This window comes from Ptychodera flava, chromosome 13, assembly GCF_041260155.1.
Source record: "Ptychodera flava strain L36383 chromosome 13, AS_Pfla_20210202, whole genome shotgun sequence".
In the NCBI taxonomy this organism is placed as follows: domain Eukaryota; kingdom Metazoa; phylum Hemichordata; class Enteropneusta; family Ptychoderidae; genus Ptychodera; species Ptychodera flava.
In genome coordinates, this window is record NC_091940.1 from 36452393 (window position 1) to 36471138 (window position 18746).

The 18746-nt window shown below is 35.8% G+C and overlaps 2 protein-coding genes across 2 annotated transcripts in view; both read left to right on the forward strand.

Moving 5' to 3' along the window:
- Positions 1-794: 794 nt before the first annotated feature.
- On the forward strand, positions 795-10242 carry LOC139148328 (AN1-type zinc finger protein 1-like). The gene is made up of 8 exons (XM_070719714.1): positions 795-902; positions 5701-5743; positions 6244-6283; positions 7089-7216; positions 7994-8085; positions 8503-8627; positions 8920-9075; positions 10057-10242. The coding sequence occupies exons 1-8, from the start codon at positions 848-850 to the stop codon at positions 10228-10230; spliced, it is 813 nt and encodes a 270-aa protein (XP_070575815.1). The 5' UTR covers positions 795-847; the 3' UTR covers positions 10231-10242.
- LOC139148327 (adenylate cyclase type 2-like) overlaps positions 10204-18746 on the forward strand; it is a 158831-nt gene continuing 150288 nt past the window's right edge. Inside the window, exon 1 of the mRNA XM_070719708.1 lies at positions 10204-10252. The gene's annotated coding sequence lies outside the window, so the exon portion shown is untranslated. The remainder of the gene's footprint in view (positions 10253-18746) is intronic.

The following is an 18746-nucleotide window of genomic DNA, read 5'->3' on the forward strand; positions in this document are numbered from 1 at the left end:
TTAGGCAGGAGAGCAAGAAACTATAGTGCATGAACACACCAGACAAAACTGCTGAAAAATTAGTCAAAAGTTACAACTTTTGAGCAAATATGGGCATTATGCAGTTTAGACTATTTAAGCTAACAGTACTTCGCACGATGCAATGAAATGCATTCAATGCAATCTTTATTATACAACATATTACATGTAACTGATAGTTTAGTCAGGGAGTTTAGTATGGCACATTCAAAATGAAATCTATGTAGAACAGCATCAACCAAAACATCGAAGTATTACAGCACATTAGCATTATACCATGTGACACACATTGTGACATCTAAACAAATTAAAGTATAAATGTTTTGTAAATGTCGTTTTCTTGCTCAACACTTCCTTTCAATTTCAAATTAAAGTGCTTTGAAGTTTTCTTTAATTTCTATTATTAACTATTTTAATTATGAACATACGCATTCAATTTATGCTTTAAAATATACACTATATATGCCGGCAGGTAATCCAGTAAAACTTGCTCTTGATGACAAGTATTTATCTTTGCATACGAAAGTACTGCGGAGTATTTTATTTTCACTGGAATTTATTTTAGCTGAAAAAGATTTCTTGTGTCTTATTTTCACTTCGTCTAGTCTGATTGGATTTTGTTATAGCTGAAAAAAGTCCAGCGAAAGTAACGAAAATAAATTCAAAGTGAAAATGAAGTATTCCACAGTATAACTGAATGGGCTGAAAATATAAAATTTCTTTCAGTCACTCGATTTGGAAACCGAATCCGAAACTAAATTCGAAACCGAGTCTAACTTCAGCATGTAATGACCTGACGCCGTACAGCCAGCTGATGGTATAGGTCAAAATGGCAGAGCTGGACGTAGGGAAACACTGCAGCGTGAATACATGTAAACAACTAGGTATTGATTTTAAAGTTATTCATAGTGACGATCATAAATTCTTCCTGCTATTGATGATCATTTGAATCTGGAGAGACTTGCATTTTGATTTGAAACCCGAGATAACGGACAAGATTTACAAGTCATCGTGCATGTGCACGCGGGATACTCCGTCGAGTCAATGAATGACCCGAATGGAATCTGTGCTACAACTTTGAGGATTGTGCTTACGCCGCCGTTGAAGGGACATTTGTGAAATTCGATTGTTATGAAAAATAGTTTGTGTTGTTTAAATTCTTGAAGCATGCTGAAATACTGGTCAACTGTGTACAACCTCAACCCTGCTTGTAGCGAGACAAGGTTGAACCGTGGACATGATACAATCCACAGGCACTCGACTCAGTGCAAGCATGGAGGTAGGAAGAGACTCTCTTCCTACCTCCATGGTGCAAGCGAAGATTGAACGGTGGACATACGGTTCCCAGACACTTCGCACCAAAACCACTTCGCACCATACCATCTCGTCCCATACCATTTCGCACCAAAACCACTTCGCACCAAAACAACCTCGTACCAAAACCACTTCGCCCCAAAAGTCATGTCCCCAAACCACTTTGCCCGAAACTTATCGCTAACTGGTAAAGCTGAAAATAACCACCTTTCTGTCATCCTGGGACTGAAATCTTGAAAGTGTACGCATTTCGCGAAATTGACATCGTGCAATTCGGCGCAAGGCACCTGAGTTGTAGCATTTGCGTGTTTCTATTTTCTTATTCTATCGCTTATGGTTTCATGCAACCATGATGCAACAATAAATGGTTTGTGGTAGCCAAAATGTCCTAACACATTAATGCTTCCAAGTTGCAGGTAAAAACAACCTTATTATACGTCGTAACATCGTTGTTTCAGGACGAGTTGACGGTACTATACTTGGTCGAAGTGGTTTAGTACGATGTGGTACTTGGGGCGAAGTGGGGTTGGGCGAAGTAGTACTTGGGACGAGGTGGTTCTGGTACGAAATGGTTTTGGGACGAAGTGTGTGTGGGGCGAACTGGTTTTGGTGCGAAGTGTCTGGACCCCGGACATACAATCCACAGGCACTCGACTCGGTGCAAGCGAAACCGTCACTGATGCAACCAGTAATAATATGCTGATTGCATCAGTTTCGCTGGCTGCAAAATTGCACTTTGCATACAGCAGCTGGTAGCTACGCAGAGCGTGTGAACTTAAGGATGGCAGGAATATTTTAAAGCGTAACGGGGAGAGGCGAAAGTGTAGCGGGACCGCTACGCTAAAATGGCTTTGCGAGAACACTGAGAACACTTCAGAACCATCACTATCCCTGAACAGATTTCATTCAAACTTGGCACCCAGACACTGAATTGTGCATGTCAATTAATGGTGCGATGTGATCCAATATGGTTGCTGCAGTTTATAAATGTATTGATCCAGCTGCAAAATTGTAGCGCTACGGTGAGGCGGTCGGTGATATATGTTTGGTTTTTGCGACTTCGCTCACCAGTAGCGCTACAATGTTGATGGCCCTGTAGAGGTCAAAATAAGCGCATCCCACTGGACGAGGCGTGTTGGTGTGGAATGCTACATATTTACTGCATTTGGTCGTACTGATTTATCACTACTGAAGACTATAAACACTATACTACACTTAACTTTGTTGTTTATGGGGTTTGGATTTTGTTCAAACACGTCAATCGCGTTCCGAAAACTTTGAGGGAAACGCCATTACCAACTTCTGGTAATGGCGGCTCCCAGAAACACAGATGCCCCATGCTCAATGATTATGGAACGCGATCGATTGCAGTACTTACAGACAAGATATTTGTTGTGTAGATGCAAAATATGAGAAACTAACTGTTTTTCGTTTTTTGATATTGGTGAAAATATGCAAATTAGCTAAAAAAAGCCGTTTTTGGTAAAAAATCTTCATAACCGCTGGTCAGACAGCTTTGATATTTGGTATACAGGTCCCTAGGGATGACCTAACTAAGATTTGTTCAAATTGTGATGAAATATGCAAATTTGTATTTTTAAGGCAATTATTGTCATTTTTGTTCAAAAAAATCTTTGAAAATCTTCTTCAGAATTGCTAGTCAGACAACTTTGATATTTGGGATATAGGTCCATAGGGATGACCTACACCAGATTTGTTCAAATTGTATAGAAATATGCAAATTTGTATTTTTAAGGCAATTTTTGTCATTTTTGGTCAAAAATTTTTGTCATAAAAATACTTGTCTATAATAGGTTTGATATTTGGTGTATAGCTTCATTGGGATGATCAAAATGTGATATATCCACAGAGTTCGCGTTTACGCAAAATCGTGCGTATTTACGCAATGAATTGACTCTCTACGCATTTTTTTCATTGTTATGCGTTTTCTATACGCAAAGGATAACAGTAAAATGTTTCCGAAAGCACTCCCCGCGACTGAGCTTAGGCGACAACCAGACGAAATTTGTTGCAACACATTTCTGTCAATCACTCTGACTCATTTTGTGTGGAAAGTTTCGGATTCTCTGGGCGTTGTCTGAAAAATCAGCAACGTAGTTCACAGGCACGTTTCATGTCAGCTGTGCCTATGAATTACGTTGCTAATTTTCAGGCGAGCGATAGTTCTGAAACTTATGACACAAAGTGAGTGATTGAAAGAAATGTCGCGACAAATTTTATAAATGCCAACCGTGCACGATCATCGCGTCTCGCTGTTCCCAAATTTGATCAAGCACACATGCAGCATGGCGTCAGAGCAGACAAATCTGTTTTCTTTCAACTTCGCTCTACGAGTCCGTGAAAAAAATGATTCGTCGGAATCCTGGTAAATTTTGAACACTGCAGAAGTGTCTGGATAAGCTGCCATAACTCTAACTTTTGGGTTGCCCGATGGTTTTGACAGTCGCATGTATACCCTTCGCTGTAACGTTTCAACATTGTTCAAGTTGTTCGTTAAACTGTTTTCATTAAAATAATGTTACATCATACAATCCGAATATGTAGTGTAGGTTTATACAACGGCACATTGTATTTTGCAGTCAGGTTTTTCATCAATCGAGTGCGGAAGTGAAATTACGCACTCAAATCCAGTCATTACGCAATTTTAACAGACTAATGCGTATACCGTACGTGAGGAGAAAAAAGTCACCGCGAACACCAACTTATGATAAATCTACAATTTTGTATTTTTGGGGCAATTTTTGCCATTTTGGTTAAAAATTTGTTTATCAAAAACTGCTTGTCTGATAGCTTTGACATTTGGTATACAGGTTTCTATGGATTGACTAAGTGTGATATATTGAAATTGTGATGGAATCTGAATTTTGTATTTTGGGGGCAATTTTTGCCATTTTTGGACAAAAAATTTATTTCTTAAAAGTTAGTCATCTGATAGCTTTAATACTTGATCTACAGGTTCTTAGGGTTCATCTTAATGTGATATATTGAAATAATGATGAAATGTTCAAATTTGTATTTTTGCAGCTAATTTTGCCAATTTTGGCTCAAACTTAGCTGTTTCAGCAATGCGTGTTGCTAAAGTTGACCTCCAGTACCTTAAGTTTCAGACATTATTTACTTTTGTCATTCTTGTACATCAACGTAGAATTTTCCTGCACTGAACAGATAGAAACAACATTTATTGTTGATCTTTGGTACCCATACTGGTATGTACCGATCGTGATCAATTGTGAGCAAAACCGTATAATTGCGGTATTTTTGCTATTTTTATCTTGTATGTCAATCGCAAATTCTTGTTCTACTTCCCAAAGCATGTTAAAACATCAACTACATGTATTGGGCTTGTCAACACGGTAAATTCACATGTCAACAGTAAAAATGCAGTCTACACATGCACAGACTGAGTTGACAAGCTGAATACTGTGTATCAAAATGCTTTGTGGAGTAGAACAAGAAATTGTAGTTGACATAAAAGCAAAAATAGTGAAAAGAAAATCCTCAAAAATTACAGCTGCTGGCCCGTTCAATACTTAAGAAAAGTACAAAAGGGTTAACAATTAACATTAAGTAAAATTTTTGTAAAATCAAAGATATTTTTGAATTCCTCTTTCCAATAAATCACTCAGATCTTGGTAAGCCACCTGGTCTGTGAAAAATCCCCAGATCCCTAGTTGTCTTTGATAAAGAATCATACAACAGGTCCTAGTTGAAGTCGAGTTGTACTCTGTCATCACATAGAGAACTACTGTCAGATTTACCTTACTGTCAATATGAAATTTACAAGTTCCATTACCTACTTCTTGTATACATTATGTTTCAAGTACTTTGCACTCCAGCACTGACTGGATTTTGCACTCCAGCACTGACTGGATTTTGCACTCCAGCACTGACTGGATTTTGCACTCCAGCACTGACTGGATTTTGCACTCAGCACTGACTGGATTTTGCACTCCAGCACTGACTGGATTTTGCACTCACTGCTGGATTTTGCACTCCAGCACTGAGTGGATTTTGCACTCCAGCACTGACTGGATTTTGTACTCCAGCACTGACTGGATTTTGCACTCCAGCACTGAGTGGATTATGCACTCCAGCACTGACTGGATTTTGCACTCCAGCACTGACTGGATTTTGCACTCAGTGCTGGATTTTGCACTCCAGCACTGACTGGATTTTGCACTCCAGTGCTGACTGGATTTTGCTTCCCTTAATATTCAATCAGAACACTCTACAAGAGACGTTTGGAGATAATAAAATATTTAAAATGAGGGACTATATCTGTGGTAAATATAGGGGTTGGTGCAGTAATTCTAATTGTTCTTTGATGTAATTTTGCTCATGTTTCAGATTTCTTGCCATTTACTTGTAATGGATGCTCCAGGATATTCTGGTAAGTGTTGCGCTAACAACGCCTGATGTTTGAAGGTGGTATATGACATATAAAAAAATCAGAGTGTCTATTGTAACACTTGTTTCAATAGAAATTAGCACAGTGTGAGAATATTTTATTCTAAAGTAAAAAGTAGACTTAAAAACTTTAGTAGACAAGTGTTGCAGATCGAGGTTTGTACTGTGATTTTCTGAATCAGCTGGCAGTTAGCATAATTCTTCATGCTAGTTTAATCTCAAGGAGAAATTTCAAAGCTTTATTACTATACGGGCCATTTAAGGTCCCATGGGCTATACTACTGGATGTATGCCTATGGCCAGTTTAGCCAGAACAATTGGACAAATTGTTGATATGGTTATAAATACTACCAAAAGTATAGTGCTCATGGAAAACATGGCGTATGAGAATATTTCAAAATGATTCCAGAAGAACACAATGATTTCAATATAAGAATTAGCTTCCTAACACTCAATAGAAATTATTTTCATTCTGTCATTCAGCCTGGAACACCATTCGCTGGGATCACATTCATGCACCCAGGTGAGTTCAAAGGTCATTTTCATTGTAGAGTCTTTAATTGGTTCATATCAGGTACAACAGTGTTATTGTGCATGTTTCTCAATCAATCATTCAGCAAAGCAAACCAAACGAGGCAATTACAAAATCTTCACTTTCTACTGCTTGAAACATCCTGTAACTACCACTGTAATTAATTTTAAATAAGGATGATAATATTTTCTCAGAATAATTTTGAGATTGACAATACAGGATTCTCCACAAAGGGATTTGAGGTGTTGGCCACCCCTCTGTTTTCTTTAGAAGAATTCATTCATATTTTAATAACCATACAAAGAATACATTTTTAAAAGACAAAATATACAAATTAGGCAAAAAAAAATAATAGGTTTGTTTCTGGTCATTGACATTTTGCAAAAATGATGCAGCGACGCGATTTTTTTTTTCAATTTTTTATTTTTGGCAGAATTCATACATTTTTCCATTTTTTTCCATAGGGGCAAATGAAAAACAGGAAAAAAAAGAGTTGATGCGCACACTTTGAAATGATGCGCGCGATGACCAGAAACAAATCAATTCTTTTTGGGGCCTTATGCAGTGTTATGTAAATTTGCTAAATTTGCTTCCCCCCAGTGTTTGCAAGCTGGGGAGAACACTGCATTTGTGATGGTATTCAAATGTGACTGAAAATATGGCAGATAATCTGTAGAAGAGTCTTGAAATATCAAGTGTCCATGGACCAGTTTGTAATATGAGTAATTTGTCTTTTCTGTATATCATCAGATGTATCGCTTGATCAGAAATAATGCATTTTGTATCTTTCCATTAGGAAAACATGGTGAATTGTAAACCCAGTGTAGAGGGACCTAAGTCTTACAGTTGCTCATTGGAAAGTTGCAGTAGTAAAGAACTAATGCCTGTAATATGTGAACACTGTCAACAGCAATTCTGTCTGAAGTAAGGGAATAACTAAATACTTAGTTTTACACAACTACCAGGGTAATATCCATAGATCGTTTACAAGGAAAATAGTGGAAAATTTATGACTTCAACGTCTAGAAGTTCTTGATTTTAATGGCATTAAGTCTGGAAGTACCTTAAAACCCTATTAATTTGACCACTATCATTGATTCGCCCAACCTATTTTATTCTCAAACGTAATTTTATTTTACCCTTATCAATTCGACCACAGATGGAAGTTGGGACTTTCTTAATCTCTAATAATTTGACCAACCAATCATGACAAACTGTTTTTAACATTTTATTTTCGATGAAATACACAGAACAATACAATGCACAGCACAGAATATCTAAGTTGGGACTTCAGGAAAGTCACCTTTATATGTTTCAATCATCAAAGATGGAGGGCATATCACTTACATATGAACTGTCAAAAAAGTTGAAATTCCTAATAATTCAACCACTAAAATTATTTTGGCTTATAATTCAACTATTTAAATCGTAATTGTTTTCTTGGTCAGATTGATAGGGTTTTTATGGTAAGTCAATTATTACGCCAATATTGCTAATGAGGGCTTTCATTGACCTGCAAAAATATATCCTTCATTAAATTTAATGATATACTTGAAGACGTGGTTCTAACACATGAATTAATTCATTTATCGACTTTTGTTTGTCTTTATATTTGTCACTATGTCAATTGAATTGACTGCTTATTTGATTGCTGACAACAATTGACAGATGACAATAACTTTTTTTTGAATTGGATTGTAGTCACAGACATCAACAAGATCACAGTTGTGCCAAGTATGAAGCACCAACACAGAAAATGACAAAGACAGCTGAACACGTCAAACAAATCACAGGTAGGTAACTTTGTGTCAGCTTCCATGAAAAACCTTTTATTTCAGACGACAGATGTCATACACAAGAATTTTAAAAACAAATATAATCTCTTTCCAGAAACCTCACTTGTCAGTTCAATTTTCTGTCATAGTTTTACAGGACCATGCTTTAATGCATCCTAATTTCTACTTGATATTGCTGCAAACAACAATTTTCTGTCAAATGTCTAATGGTATTGTTCATATCAAGTACTTGACGTGTCAAAATAATCTCATACTGAACAACATGTAAACTCTTTCACCAGCATGGTTTGGCCCGATCCCATTGCTTTCAGTGTTGAATGTGGACCTGTACATAGCGAAATGGGATGAACAGGCTAGGAACTTGAACGTTGCCTTACAGAATGATGTCTTGTTACATTATTTTTTGTTTTCCAGAAGCGAAAAAGTTGCAAGGATCAACAAAAAAAGGTGGAAGGGGTGTTAAATCCAAGAAAACCGCAGCTAAAGTAGCTTTAATGAAAATGAAGATGCATGCAATAGGTGATAAAGGACTGCCACAAGTAAGAGCGCCCTCTATGCATTGGTTTAAAATTTGTTTTCTACTTTTGTTTGTGATCACTCCCTGCATTTCATTTTATGGGTACTTGTGTTTTAATTTTGTCAGCATGACTTTTATTCAGTCGTAAAATATGATATTACAAACAATAAAAAATCAAGTGCAAAGTCAGATTTTGATGAACTCTTGGGAAAAAAGTGAAAGACATGTCAAGTTTTGTCATTTATATTCACCAACCTTTATAGTAGAGCTTCCTGCACTGTTACAGAAATTTCTCTTAAAATATTTCCATTCAGAACGAAAGGATCTATCTTGAAGTGTTGCTACCCCTAGAGCACAAACGCAAGAGTCAGCATATGTTTTTCTCCAAATATTGGACAGTGGGCAAGACAGTTGACAAGATAGCAGAGTTGGCTGACTTGCCAAACAATAACAATGTTGCTACAGCTAAGGTATGTATGAGTGACGTTGGTTCTTGAAAACTGGTGACTGTTTTTCGTGACAAAAATAGTTACCCTTTTTTTTTTTGCAAGTAAAATTAGTTTTGAATTGTCTTTTGGTAGTCACACAGTGGACAATGTACATGAGAGATCTATTGTAAGCCATGCTATCTGTCTAGCAATGTTGTTAGAGAACTTGTGGTTCAGTTTTGTTTCATTTGTTTCATAGATTTCATTGATGATAGAGCGCCTCAAAAGGTTGCCTTATCAAAGACAGAGTGCTGTCCATAGATATCAGAATTTATGAAATGCAAACAAACATCGGCTCGGTGGTTTGATAGTCATTAATCCTCTTTCTACCAGGCTCTGTAGACAAAACCAATAGAAATAAATACAACTTGGGAGAAAGAGGATTAATGTTTTGTTTTCTGCTGCAATGCAATATTTCTTCATGTAAAAGGCAAGAGTAAGTTCTGTTAGTATTGTCCCAGATCTATTGTTAGTTTTACAAATGCATCATAACAGACTACAGGGTTGAACCAGCGTAATCAGGAAGTTACCAAATATTTTAATTTACAAACCGTTGTAGAAACTTTCCCTTTACAAAAATATTAGCGCTATTTTCTTGCCATACCTATGATGCTTCTCTGAAAAGCTGACTGAAAAAGTTTGAATCTATGCCCTCGCACAATACCATAATTTAGTCTTATGATGAAATAACCAGCTGATGATACTAGTATTGCATTATTGCCTGGTTGACAATAGTCCGTATTTGAACTGTAATGTACAGCTGTACCTTATCCACCATGGTGATACGTCTACCAGAACTGCAGAAGCTACTTGTCAATCAAAGACTGTAAACTCTGGCATTATTTCCCTTTTCAAGATGTAGAATGCATTTGAATTGCAGATCATTGGTCGTGATTTGTCTACAGAATTGATTTCAAGAATGCTTCATTAATCTTTCTTTTTTGTGATTACTTTTTTCTACAGAAACTTCGGTTATTTGATGAAGAAAATGGAATTATATTTCCATTGGAGCCGTCATTAGAGAGTCTATTAGAATGTGATGAGGTAGTTTTGATCAGTGGAGGGCGGATTATTATAGAGTATGTTGATGATAGTTGTAAACATTTACCTAATCCAGAGCTTTATACAGCACAGTGATGTCACAAGCCTGGCCAATCAGGTGAGATGTTACAATAGCAATGTCAGGTTGCTACCTTGGCTAACCAGGGAGATATTACACCGTTAAAATTCATGAATTGTTAGAAGACCAAAGACAGATTGATTTCACAATCAATATTTGCCCAGAGGTATTTGTTTTTTGATGTTAGATAAAGATATTTTCAAAAAAGTTATCCCACCAGTTTATGTGATGTCATTCTTTTGAACCTGTGGCAAATCTGTTTCAGAATTTACTTGCCTTGCAGTAAATTCCAAAGTATGAATGTACCGGTAGTACTGTTTAAGGTTACACATGCCTTGACACTGAAAGACTTCAAACTTTTGTTTAAACTGTCCTCAAGGACATGTTAAACAATTTTCTTTAAAATCAAAAATAGAATTAAGGGGTAGTTGTTGAAATTTTGCTACCAGAGAAGCAAATTGCCTAAAATTTACTGACATTTGAAAATCAAAAAAGGCAGCAATCCCTGTGTTAACTCTATGAAAAAAAAATCAATTTCTGATTTTCACTAAAAATAAGAAAAATTTACTTTTCAAGCTTCAAAATGAATCCACACAATGAGCAATAGACTAACAAAGTATTAGTATTAACAAAGTTTGTAAAACTCAGATTTTTCCCAGCAAAATTTGAGAATCATAATATCTTGCCAAGTTGCATTCTACTTGAGAAATACAGGTAAATGCTTTTAACAAATATTAAAAAATGACACGTTGTGTCACATGAACCTGAAAATTGACATTTTTCTGCAAATTAAGGGCTTGGAATATGTTGAAATGAAGGCAGTAGTTCCAGAGGAAAGTAGATTGTACATTATATTGGATGAATGTCAGACGGGGTTGCTCAGATGTCTAATCTAGACTGGGCCAATTACGTGAGGTTTGGGATATACAGCTTTTTGTCTGCCAAGCACAGACAGTTAGTGCATTAGTCAGGATGGACTGGTGATTTCTTCATTGTAAATCAATAAAGAAATAAGGTTATCCCGACTAAAAGATGAAAAAAGTGTGCTCATTTCTGGATTAAATGCAGCTGATGATTGAAAAGGTACATGCCCTGAAGAAATGGATTTTTATTCAGTTTGAAGAATCATGAATGTGCAAATGACACCTAAAGAAGATAACTTATTGTTTGGCCATGATGACATCACAGAAATTAATTTCAAGGATCCATTGTACGTTACTTCATGCCCATAATATTGTAAGGTTCTCTTTAGTTGAGTACATGCCAAGGTTGTAACTCATTTTGTGTAGTTGTGTTCTGATGAAACCAGAAAATTGATGAAACGAGAAAATTGCAAATGCAATTTACTGTTATGAAACTTGATATGATGCTACAGAATTCATTAGGGGATGTCTGTTCAGGCTTTACTATGTACCAGTCCCAGCTCCACACAGCTTTTATGGAGTATATTGTCTGTTTCAGATTAAGTGAAGCAACTGTATTCAGTGAAACGGTTTTGCAAATTAGCAGTTATGACAACAGCCATACTCTCTGTCATGAATGCTTGTTAATCCTCACAAACAAAGTCTGGGGACTTATAGATATGTTGGGCTCCCTCTGTGCGTCTATTTGCTCGTCCGTCCATCCACTCGGATATCTCAAACATGCCTGTCCAAATGTGTTTCAAACTTGGCACAAGGATAATACACTATGTACATACGTAAATTGATTTGCTATGTGATACAATCCAATATGGCTACCAGACAGCCATTTTCTTGGGCATTTTTAATGCCCAGAGCCATTACTAAGACATACCTTGACAGATTTCTTTTAAACATGACACTAGGACAACACTCTATAACTTACATAAGCTTGTCAAATGTCTTCATGATACAATCCAATATAGCTGCCAGACGGCCATTTTCTTGGAATTTTTTAAATGTCCAGAGCCATTACTAAAACGTGCCTCGACTGATTTCTTTTAAACTGGGCACAAGGACTACAATTTCTTCACGATACGATCCGAAATTGCTGTCAGGCAGCCACTTTGTTCTGATTTTTTCATGGTCACTCTGATTACATCACTTATCAAATGATATGTAGTATTTTTCGTCATGACAGAATCCAGTTGTTGTTGATCATGTGTTTAAATATATCATATACATATATGCAATTTAGTGAAATGCATTTTTGTACTTTTATATGCTCTTCATTACTGCAATGGACTTTTTATCTCGATTTCTATCCCAGAAGTATTTTACTGTAATTCCATTGTCCTCTACAAAACCTGGGGAACCTGTTTTGAGCATTGTACAGGCACATTCCAGTAAACGCATCCAGTTCATTTGGAACACAAAGCCAGCTGCTCTTGCAAGATTACATGAGATAGCACTCTCTACAACCTCTTTACTTGAAAACTGACCACCACTTTACACTACTGGAGATATCCCATAATTCATTATGATTTGTACCGGGAAGTCTACCATGTCTTTCATGCCATGTGTAGACAAATTAATAGACTAGTTTTAAAAATTCTGAAACATACTTTTTACCATGGGAGATTCCTCAGGGAAGTCTACCATGTCTTTCATGCCCTGTGTAGATAAATTAATAGACTAGTTTTAAAAAATCTGAAACATACTTTTTACCATGGGAGATTCCTCAGGGAAGTCTACCATGTCTTTCATGCCATGTGTAGACAAATTAATAAACTAGTTTTAAAAATTCTGAAACATACTTTTTACCACAGGAGATTCCTCAGGGGAGTCTACCATGTCTTTCATGCCCTGTGTAGATAAATTAAAGACTAGTTTCAAAAATTCTGAAACATACTTTTAAGCACACCATTCTTCTCATTCCCAGTTAAATGATTTTGAAAATTATGCATGACTGAGAGAAGAGATAGCATTTCTTTAAAATTTCCACTAATCCTACGCTAAACAGCATGATGTGATGGAAAGTAGGGAGACTAGTTGCACCTGTTTTATGAAACAAAAGGATATTGATATTTTCAAATGGAAATGACAAAAGATATTTACTTGCTGACCTTTCTCAGAGAATGACCCCTTCAGTTTGTCATAACTTGCTTTCCAAAAGTATGGCATTTGTAGTACCTGTAGAATATGACTTTTAAGGTTGTTTAATGATTATTTTGGAATTTTCACTGAAATATCTAATCATACTTTTACTAGATGATTTAGATGTTAACATTATTGCTTTCATGCAGAACTGAAAAGATATAAGAAAAGTAATGTTTATTGGTACTAATCAGACAGAATTGTGGGTGATTTATTATATTGTGCATTGCTTTCAAGGTACTTGCCTTAATTTCTATCCTGGGACTACTTCGCTACCACCATTGTCATCTTCTACAAAACCTGACCTTGCCAAAACAGTATTCTTGCCAGCTTGACACAGGCACATTCAACATACTTTGAACATTATCAAGTACTAGGAAGTAGTCATGAAAGATTTTATGTGATAGCATCCTCTACAGCCATTTGTGTAGTTTCCATGTTCTGATCCTATATGTTTAAATAAAAACAAGGCATTTTCAGCATATGTCACCACTTCTTTTCAAGGAGACAAAGGAAATATTCTTTTGCCTATTTGGCACATCTGGACTTGAAAACTACATCTACAATCACATTTGTACACTTTGACAGTTGGCCATTGACAAATTTACATTTCTCAGAGACTATGTCATCGACAATGGCTTGTGCTCTGATGCCACAGTACTTTTGCTTTTATCTCAATGGTAGGTTTTTACAAAAAATAATATTTATAGCACTATGCTCCAGTATATTCATACGTGACTTGAAGTTTGCCAACATGTGTTGTCCAATGCAGAAGAACTCACTCAACACTATTAGCATTTAGCCCTTTATTAACCAACTTTTCTGCCAAGTAAGGACTTCAAGCCATCGTTGTGTCTGTCCCATCTCATGACTGTATCTATGTACGTTTCCAGCATTTTACGTTGAGTTGATGTTCACTTGATGTAATTTTACTTTCAAGCCTGCATCATTGCACATCATGACATACATTATGTTCAAATAGTCTGTTGGTTTTCACTGATTAAACAAGTACTTTGGCACTAATGAAGTTAATACTGGGCATAAACGTGTGTACACTAAAAGTTTTTGTGAGGTTTCAGACTGTGAACTCCGTCCCTGATCCCGTAACTCCCTTGGTGTCTGATAATTATTGCAAAGTTCCGTCAGTGTCCATTTATTTTCAGTCTTGCCCGTATATGAGACTTTTTGCAGTACTACCTGTCACTGAATTTGCACTGAAATGAAAGACACTTTGTTTTGGTATTGAGTATGTGCAATGTCAACACACAAATACCCATGAGACGATTCATTTGTTTTTCAAAAGTTAATGAGAACTGATGATGATAAAACACTTTGGCAACTGTCCTCGGTGTTTCAGCCTTGCATGAAAAAAAAATGTTAATTCTATGTGTGGGAGGTGATGCCGCCTCATTTGCGTAAATTGTCCACTTGATGCCTTCACACAAAATGTGTCAAGTAGCTCTCATCTCAAACACCAGCTGCAATCAAACGAGCTAAATGTGAAGAAAATGTTGGAATACAAAATCCCCAAGATTACATGTAGCTATGGCTTTTTTTTTGGTGGATGTTTCTCTAACTGAAAATTTTAAATTACTGCTGTTCTAAAGATGTGGCAGTGAACAAATGCGTATCTGATGTGTTTCTGACGAAAAAAGCTTGTCATATCAGAGATGTTTTAACTTGAAAATGACTCCTTTTGAGTTATATCTTATCATACTTCATGATAGCAGCCATCATCAATCCCTGATTGTCACATTAGTGCTGGTTGACATTGACTATTTACCTGATGGTAGTCCTTCTTTTTCCTTTGAAAGTTCTATATAGTTAATCAATTTTTTAAGGTAGAATGTGCCTCGGGGACAGATATTAGAACCCTCAAACTTTTACAATTCTTTTCTTATCTACCACTTGTGGGGGTTCATTTTAAAGCTGTTGGTGTAAGAAAACTTTTCATTGGCTTAGGTTTTCGAAATTCGAAAATTTACTTTTTCTCCCTAGAGTTAACATAGGGATGGCAGCCATTTTGAATTTTAAATTTCTGTAAATCTTGGGTTATTTGTTTCTCTTGTACCAAAATTTGCATGGTGACCCCTGATTTTTATTCTTGATTTTGAAAGAGAATGACTGAAAGATTCCTTAAAGAAAGTTAGAGCAAAAGTTTTAAGTCTTTCACTTTCGAAGCATATACTACCTTAACAGATAAAGTGATAACGATTAAGCGCTCCTTTAATATGTCCGACGTGACCATAAAGTTTCTTGGGAATCCAAAATTCCTCCCTACACTCTCACTCCTGATTACAAATAATCTGTTCCAATCGTGAGAAATCATTTCAAAATAGTCTTTGCCTTGTCAGTTCTTTTAGTTTCAATACTATTTACATATTTTTACTATGTTCAAGTCATGAAATGCAAGATCAAAGGCACTTTGGTACTCATAAGGAAATTATCTGAACTGAGATTTTTAAACCCAATCATTTCAGTCTTGCAGTTGGTTCAGCAGCCACAACAGACATCTGAGTTGATGTAAATAATTGATATGATCACTCCGCATCACGAAGCAAGTCAATCGATTTCTGCTTGAGATAAAAAATTGATTCTGTAATGAAACATTCAACTCAAAAATCTTCATAGATTATGCATGTTAGCCGAAAGACATAATAATAATTTAGCAAGCCGCAAAAAGTAGCACAGATATTTTCTACTTTACTGTTTGTACCTATAATATTTATGCCATAATATGTACTTTCATCAAAGATTTCGTCATCATACACAAACCAAAAGTATATATGTTTAATACTGAAAGACCTAACCTTTTTGCAGGATACAACCCAACTGCTATAAAGAGCCTTGAAAAATTAAAATTCCCACATAGTAACCAAAATTCATCACATTTTGGGAAAAGGGGTTTATAATACCTCTGTTAAGATTGTCGTAATGTGCAATTAGCACTACAGGTATTTGCTAAAGTTATGCCATGGAGAAGACTTGTAAGCTGAATTCTTAAGAACAGCTTAGATGTTGTTTGTACATAATTATGATTCATAAACCTGTCAATAGTTTAACCTTCCAATAATACATTCAACTATTTATCATATTGGGGAAATTCAAATCATAATTTTGCCGTTGGATTTGTACACTTCCAAATTTTTTTTAAGGTGAAGGACGGGAAGATGGGAATAGAAAGAGATTTTAGGTTAAATATGAATACAAGAAGTTTTGTTTTCCATGTCATGTTGATAGCTGTTACCTCCACAGCTTTTCCTGGTCCCTTGTAAAATAAAAGTGCTAGGGGAAGATTGCCAGCTGTAAAGAAAGGAAATAGGTTTATTAATCTGAAAAAATTAATCCCGGCAGCAAAGGAACTTACAGAGTACCTAACACATATTTTTCATCTTCGGGACCTGATTAATGATAATTTATGTATTGTAAATTCCCTTCCTATTCTTAAGTATAATAAGAAAAGTGGATGAAATATGGACCTTCAGGATGTATTTCTTCATTTTTTATGTCGGATTACAAATAGAAATTTTAAATACGTTAATATTCAACACAAGTAACCCTCTTTTCTCTCGAATATATAGAATTTTTACACCGAACGTGAGTCGATCAAGTACTGAACAGATGTTACATTCATAGTGATGTAGATCAAACTATGCTGTATTATCGTGGTGTCCAATGAAAACTGAATACTTTATTTGATCTTTCGTCATGTGTAAAATAACACCTCCACGGTCTTTCTAAAAGATGGGGGACCTGTCTATGCTTCTATAAACCCACACTCAGTCTTTAAACCTCCAAATCTTGGAACAATTGCAGTGGAAAAAAGTGAATGTCTGAATAGGGAAAGAGTTAATGATGTCTTTGATCATTTTCTGAATATTATTTTTTAGTCAGTTGTATAGATCAGTAACTTAACTGATATCTGTATTGGCTATTTGCATTTAGACTGTTGAACCAGAGCTTCAGTGCTGTTTCTGCATGTGATGGTTGACAAAATAGTTTTGATGTTTTTAGCTTTGCTGTCTGCCACACAGAACTTGTCAAATAGGTGGTTGTCCTTCATAGTCCCTCAACTGTTGGCATTTCAAGCGTCTTCTCAAAAATTGTGGGTTCCGTTTCCTTGAACTATGGCATAGAGATGCCTGAGGTTGATTTCGTTCAATTTGTTAAAGTTTGATGAAATCTGCAATCTTGTATTTTTAGGGAAGTTCTCTCATTTTTGGTAAACAATCTTATCTGAAATCACAAGTCTGACAGCTTTCAAATTTGATATACAGCTGCTTAATGAAAGCTTTATTTAATTTTGTTAAAAGAAATGTAAAATTTGCATTATGTAAATATACGCAGAGCTATGAAAAGCTATGTTGACCACTTGGTCCCTTGTTACCTGTATGTTAGTGTCATGTACGAAATCATCAATAAAACAGTTCAAGAAGAAATATACATTGATTGCAACTGCCAGATTAAGTCATAATTTCTTTTTTGCTGAGACTTAGATGTAAAATTAAGGATTGGACAAGCGATTTTTTTTCTGTTTCCTCAACACCCTGTACCAGTAGAATAGGGTTTGCAAACCTGCTGTATGAAGTTCCCAGAAGTAACATGTCCATTATGTAATGTACACTGCAAGTGAACCATTTGCCAAAATACCAATTTTTTGAGTTTTAGAAAGTCATGATTTTTTTTCATCATTAACTTTTCAGTTCTAAAACACTAATTGAATTTTTAAGTTTACTCCAAGTCAGTGCATCCTGAAAATGGATTTTTGAGCATTGAATAAAAATATAAAAATATGTAATGCAATACAAACATTCACAATTTAAAATCTGACAGATATGACTATGAACAAAACAGTCATAAAATTATAACAGCATCACCGAAACACTAGAGGAGAATAAAAGCAACATGCAAATGGATTGTCTTACATTCCCTTTGGAGAAAGTTTGACCTTTACCCGTGTAAATAGAGTGAGTTTAGCTTTTCTGCTTGGGTTCCCATGAGAAAACAGGTGTTGGCTTATCGGTATATATTTGCTCTGTTTGTAACAGTTAATGATGAACTCTGGTTATGTACACGAACATCCTGTCTTTTCACTTCCAATTTTAGTGCATAAGGGTCTTCCAATAGGAAAAAATGTGTCAGTGCCACGTTTTTACCGGCAAGGTAATCGACAGTCTTCTTTGTAACTCACTCCATGTCTCCTAGCTACACAACTGGAACAAAGTTTGTGTTGATAGCTATGCTGCAAATATTTATAATCCTATCACATAGGGTTTCAGCTTTGTACGCTATCTCTAAAGCTTAAACTCATTTAGCGTGTCATAGTATCATTATATTACTACTTTTGTAATTCTTAGATAAGTGTATTTTTTATCATTTTGATAAAAATTTGAAAATAAAATGTCTCATTTTGCTTTGATATCTTGTCCTGGTAGTCTATGGGATGACTTCTTATATTATTGATGTTGCGACAAAAT

Coding starts and splice junctions, on each gene's coding strand:
- LOC139148328 (XM_070719714.1), top strand. CDS start 848: ATGGCAGAGCTGGACGTAGGGAAACACTGCAGCGTGAATACATGTAAA. Junction 903..5,700: donor GAATACATGTAAACAACTAG/GTATTGATTTTA, acceptor CTCATGTTTCAG/ATTTCTTGCCATTTACTTGT. Junction 6,284..7,088: donor GATCACATTCATGCACCCAG/GTGAGTTCAAAG, acceptor TCTTTCCATTAG/GAAAACATGGTGAATTGTAA.